This window comes from Salvia hispanica, chromosome 5, assembly GCF_023119035.1.
Source record: "Salvia hispanica cultivar TCC Black 2014 chromosome 5, UniMelb_Shisp_WGS_1.0, whole genome shotgun sequence".
Taxonomy (NCBI): domain Eukaryota; kingdom Viridiplantae; phylum Streptophyta; class Magnoliopsida; order Lamiales; family Lamiaceae; genus Salvia; species Salvia hispanica.
Window position 1 is genome coordinate 14,832,563 of NC_062969.1, and position 6,208 is coordinate 14,838,770.

The window sequence follows — 6,208 nt, forward strand, 5'->3', positions numbered from 1 at the left end:
AATATTTTAAATTTATATGAACCCCTTTCCTCCCAAAAATATATAGTTATATACTATAGTATAAACGAAAAGACATAATTTTTTGATATATTTAATAAAATAAAAAATTGACCTTTTTATTTGAGATGAATGACAATCAAACTTGCAAACGTATTAGTACATCATTTTTGTTTGGTCACAACATATAATTTTTTTTTTCACGTGAATGTAATTTGTACAATGTTTAATGATATTTATTCAATATGAATTATTCTTACAAAAGCCCTATTGAAAAAACGAGAACCACCGATTCCCTCAAAATGATTCATATGTAGTCATTTCCATATATATGGTACCCCACTAGGCCACTACCCCCTTAGTACAATTTTCATAAGGAATATATGACCAATTATTAACTATATATAAATTGAAATTTTGATGATCACAATTAAATGATAGCGATATAACCATATCAATATTGAATATCATCACAAGCGTTATAATGTCAAGACATGAAAATTAGATGATTAATTATACATATAATTAATTAAAGCTAATAATTGTTGCCACAATAACTAAATACAAGAGCATATACATAACTCAAACCTGCTGCTTATTTTAGTGTACACGAAGACATGTTATAATATTATTACTCCGATTTAGAAAGAAGGATAACTCCAAAGCCTTTCTTCCACCGAGTAATTCTCCGGCGAGCCCCCACCGTAATTTTTCGGCCGCGGGGGGCTAATCAGCATGCCCTCCGCCATGTCCACCAGCAGTTTGGGCATGTTGAACAGCGCTTCCTCATCAATAAATTCAGAGCACGACGAAGACTCCTCTTGCTCAGGCAGCTGTATGTCCGACGGAGCTACAGCGGCCGCAGCATTGGACACCGCCGTGCGAATGTCGGCCGCAGAGAGAGAAGCCGGTGGAGAGCACGACGCAGCGAAGGCGGGGAAGTTTATGGCAGCATCGGGGCCTTTGAGCGCCAAAGCTGCCACATCGTAGGCGACCGCGGCCATCTCCGCGGTGGCGTACGTCCCCAGCCATATACGCGTGGTTTTCCCCGGCTCCCGAATCTCCGACACCCACTTTCTGCTCCGGCACCGGACGCCGCGGTAGACGGAATGCCGCCCGGATGGCTTTGTCGTCTTTTTATTGTTCACGTTTTCATCAGTACCCATGCATTCCATTTTTAGAGACAACAAAAATTGATTAATGGTGTGACAAAATCATTTAGGCTTCCTAATTTGGATATGTATCACATAAAGAAGGCAGCTGCACGATGTTCAACTGAGGGATATATATTTATATATGTAAATTTTGGAGGATTGAAGATTTTGTAATCTTTTTGTTATAATTGATTGTATACATAGGTGATGTGAATGATGATGAAATGGATGGTATAGATTGAGGCAAGTGATAACTATATTATAATGAATACTTAGTACTATTAATTTAATATATTGTAGTGATAATATATACGGGCCACACATCATAATTATTGACACCCAAATCTAGTTGAAGAAGCTTCACTATTTTTGTTTTGTCAGGACGTGGAGTGACTATTGACCTTCCTGCTTTGTTTGTTATTGAAACCTTTTTAATTAGAACCCCTCAAATCTCTCTCCCTCCGTGAAAACATAGTACGCCCGTGATAGGGTTTAGCCTATAGGAGGAATTATTTAAGAGAGAAAAAGAGAACTAGTTGAAGTTCTAGGGGGTGTTTCACACCAAAGAAAGAATGAAATTAATACTTTAATTCTTCTACACATATTTATAATAATAAATATGTGGGATATAAAAAAATCTCTATAAACTAGAAAAGCAAATCAAATCCTAACCACTAGGGAAAATAAATCAAAACATAATAACTGAATAATAAAATATAAAATAAACTAAATAATCATATGGAGAGATTATCAGCTCCCTTCCCGAATAAAGTAAAATACCAGGTCCCTGTCAACTCCCTCACCGTTGAAAACCACCTTGCCATCAAGGTGGAAGTCCGAAAAATAATATTCCATCTCGTTGTCTTTGTTTGGATCTTCGTCTGCAAACAAAATTGTATCGTTTGAGACCGCAACGAGTGATGGAGAAACCGTCTATGGACATGAGAGATCTCTTCCCACACTTCAGTGACATATCCAATGATGATAATAGTGATTTTTGGGCTATGGGATTTTGGAGGAAATTTATTTCCACCAAAATCATTGGCTCATCCAACTTTTGAGGCGATTCGTCATCATTTTTCACTATCTCTTCGATGATGAGATCAGACTTGACATTTGTTGTTGACTCATCGTCGTTTTTTACAACAGTCTCGACAATAGAATCAGATTTGACCTCCTTTTTAGCCATGACCTCTTTTTTTTGCTAAATATGCAACTGCCTCCATTATTTTGTTGAGAAGTTTATTCGTCTCGGCGAAGTAAATGACATCCTCATCAAAGTTATGATAAACAACATCCAGAAATTCTTGCCATGAGCAATCCGGATTCGAGCGTCGATACTCGTGGAGCCATACGGACCGGATGCTGGATGGTCAAAAAATCTCCTCACAAAGAACAGCCGAGTGGCATCAAAGAACAAGTGATAGTCAAAGTATGCTTGAATATCCAAAATCCATCTAACGAGTTTAACACCAAAAAACCGAGCAGCTGAAGGAGGGGAGTTTGATAACAAGACAGACATGGTGGTTGAAAGTAAATCAATTAGAGATGAGAACCTAATGAAAGCACCAATTTGATATGAATTCGGAGCCCCGCCCCTGCCGGAGTACAGCCTCGACGCTCTGGCACGACAACGTGAATCGTTGCTTAAGAAAATGACATGTCAGCATAATATATCCGGTAAAAGAAATGATAAAGAAAATAAAGTACACTATAATTGAAATATAGATATTGAAAAATTCAAACTGCAATATTAAGTCGATTCCAGGAAGGCCTATGTTTACAATACGAGATACGCTTCGGTAGTGCTTTCCATTCAAGAGAATCGTCTTCAAAGAAAAAACTAGTTAACGTCTTGTGTCTCGCTGCACTGCTGACAGAACGACATCCGACGAATTTGATTAGGTTAGGGCATAGCTTCGGTAGTGAGGATTCAGAAAGCTTTCATATGCTATGTGAACGTAGAGAATGGTGTATAGAATGCATAACAATGCCTCTCTATATAAAGACCATACCACCGTATGAGGAGCCTACTAAAATCAACGCAACCTAAATGTTGTGATTCAAGAAGGAGGTGTTACCTAACGTTTGAATGGTCATCCCCATTCATTTAACGTCACCATTGTAATAGTTGGGAGTTATAAATGTGCATTGATCGAGAGACGCGCCTGGACAATTGTACACATCGTTGGTCATCTCGGGAGATGTACCAATAAAAGCGTTCACGTCATTGATTGTTCTAGAAAAGGCACATGGACGGGTGTTCACGTCATTGGTCCTCCCAAGAGACGCAACTTGATCAAGTTGTTAGTCATTCCGAGAGAGGCACTCAGACAATGTTTTGGTCGTTCGGGAGACACATGAGAGACGCACCCTATGTGCATGCATGAGTACAATTGGGCCATGTCTACCTTATCCTTTATTTTTTGGTTCAAAATGATTAAGTCGGACCTAAACCAAATCCAAAGAACAACCAAAAGAATACCTAAAGATCAGTTGTCATTTGCCAAGATCTAAGTCTACGACACACGTCTCTTGTCACACGATGCACAATACATGTGCACTTCACATTCTTCACTTGTGCACAAAATTATTACACGTATTGACGACGCTTCTTGAATAAAGATAGATGAAAGACTATTTTTTCGATGTGAGATTAATTCACTACTCCATATTCCAGTGACAAACAATAATTCGCTTTTTCTCACCTAGAATCGGTGGAAAAAATGAATATACCACGATCATATAATCGAAACATATATTAATTTTATATTATTATTTAATTTTACACAATTAAAACTTTTGTCATTCATACGTCCTTGTAAATACGTAGACCGGACTAAATTCCAAAACTCTTTAGTTCAATTTGTCTGCATTAAGCTCTTCGATAGTTTTTAATATGTGCATACTATATAGAATTGAAAATCTCTCTAAATGAACTTAATTTATTTCCAATTCTAGGTACTGTTTCAGAAATAATGTTTAGTTCAAGATTATCCCACAAAGCCCATATCTTACCTTTTAAATAAGTTGAAGTGGAATTCTAAAGGTAGTGAGGTAAGTTGAAAGTGGCCGACATGATTAGAATTTAAAATTAAGCCTTAGATTAATTTCATTGTCGAAGTCAAAATTCAACCCATTTAGTTAGTTTTTATAAAAATAAATAATGCTAACTCCTTTTTTTTTAAAATAGCCACTTTTCAGTACAAATTTTAATGTACAATTAATGGAATCAGAAAAAAGTATTAGAAGAATAATAAGTTCCACCTTATTAGAGAGAATGAAATTTTTTAAAATAGAATTCATAATTTTAGTTTCCCATTTATTCGAAACAACTTAGAAAATACATTTAATTATCTCTAAAAACACAATTCATATTTATTTGTTTCTGTTGAAATACTATAGGGATCGAATTGTGTGTTTATTTTCTTGTGTTTGTATCATACAATGACCATACATTTATAGGCTAGAGAATATTCTCGTATGGAATACTAATTTTTTCCTAAATTACAGGGATTGCGTTCTATCTACGGAAGGAGATCAATTAGGGATCAATCCCATTATTGATAGAATATCTTCCATGATTCTCGGAATATCTTCCAACAGTTTCTACCCAATACTTTCACCAATAATAAGCAAGATTATTTTTGTAGATTTTTATTTCAATTTTAACTAAGATAATGTACTGTATTTTGGAATATTTTAAAAAATGTGTGTCTAATTAATTTGGTGGGACAAATATATGAGAACGTTATGAATCAATAAAATATGAAATGAATTTTAATTATGACACTATATATAAAGCCTAACGCAAATTCTATTTAGGTATCAGTTCATGATACCACGAACGGAAGAACATCATTAAAGAAAGAATATAGCCAGGTGAAAATTGGGGTAATTCCATTTTTCCGTTTCTTTTTTAGGTGTTCGAGTAAAATATTGATAGATCCAATTATTTAATGAGACGCATCTTAAATATATGTATTTTTTAAATCATTTCTTATTTTCATATTTCAAAGCATTCATTGGTTTTGTTTTCATATTTCAAAGCATTCATCGTTAGGTGCACAAAAAAGGTGTCACCACCACCGGCAATTTTTATTACTTTAACGCAAACAAAATAAGCTAAAGTTTGATAATGATTGCGTCCCTATTTATATTTTACAGTTACTGCTGATCCAATATCAATTGCTTTAAAGGAAATTATGAAAAATAATTAATCAGATGATCCAATATCAATCGTCTTTAAAGAAAATTAGGAAATTATAGATACTAATATAATTAAATAAAGATAAATTATAAGGTCATCCAGTAACCCTTCTCTTTAATTTCATCTGATCCTTTAATTAGGAAATCATATACTCCAATTATAAGGTCTATCTCACTATTTTAATTTTTTTTCCTCTTTTCTCCCAACCAATTTAGTTTAAATTAGGCATTAAGATAAATTAAAAGTGGCATTTGAAAAAAAATAATTACATAATTAAAATCTTAAAATTATTACTCCCTCTGTCCCAAGGAAGATGACTCCTTCCTTGGGCGGCACGGTTTTTTATCCAACTTTATTTTGTGTGTTAAGTGAAGAGAGTAAAGTAAGGTAGAGGGAATAAAGTAGAGATATATTTCTATTTTTAGTAATGAGTCATCTTGATTGGGATAAACCAAAAAGAAAAGTGGATCATCTTTAGTGGGACAGAGTGAGTAATTTATTGTGACTGATAAAATACATAATCTTTAAATCGAATTGGTAGAACAAGCCATCAATACAATTTTAGTGGAAGAGCAGCTACTACCGCTGAAGAGTTATGCCAGAAAAATGTTGTGAGAGATCCGGCTACTGGATGCCAAATCTCGGCCAAATGTTTCAAATCTTACTGGTGGTGGGCCTGAATTCGTGAGTCGATGCCCAACGTTGTAAGAACTCACGAAATGATGCCGGAGCACCCTAGCGTGTGGCACTATTTGTGATCAAGGTTCCGACGACATCTTTTTCAAGACAATTTGTCACGTTTGGTCATTAGTCTTCATGCATGATAATACATGCATAAATGATGTTG

The 6,208-nt window shown here is 35.1% G+C and overlaps 1 protein-coding gene across 1 annotated transcript; it reads right to left on the reverse strand.

Annotated features, from left to right (window-relative positions):
• Nucleotides 1-514: 514 nt before the first annotated feature.
• LOC125191399 (ethylene-responsive transcription factor ERF025-like) lies at nucleotides 515-1,184 on the reverse strand. The gene has a single exon (XM_048088952.1). It carries the CDS (start codon nucleotides 1,170-1,172, stop codon nucleotides 639-641), a length of 534 nt encoding a protein of 177 aa, XP_047944909.1. The 5' UTR covers nucleotides 1,173-1,184; the 3' UTR covers nucleotides 515-638.
• Nucleotides 1,185-6,208: the final 5,024 nt, after the last annotated feature.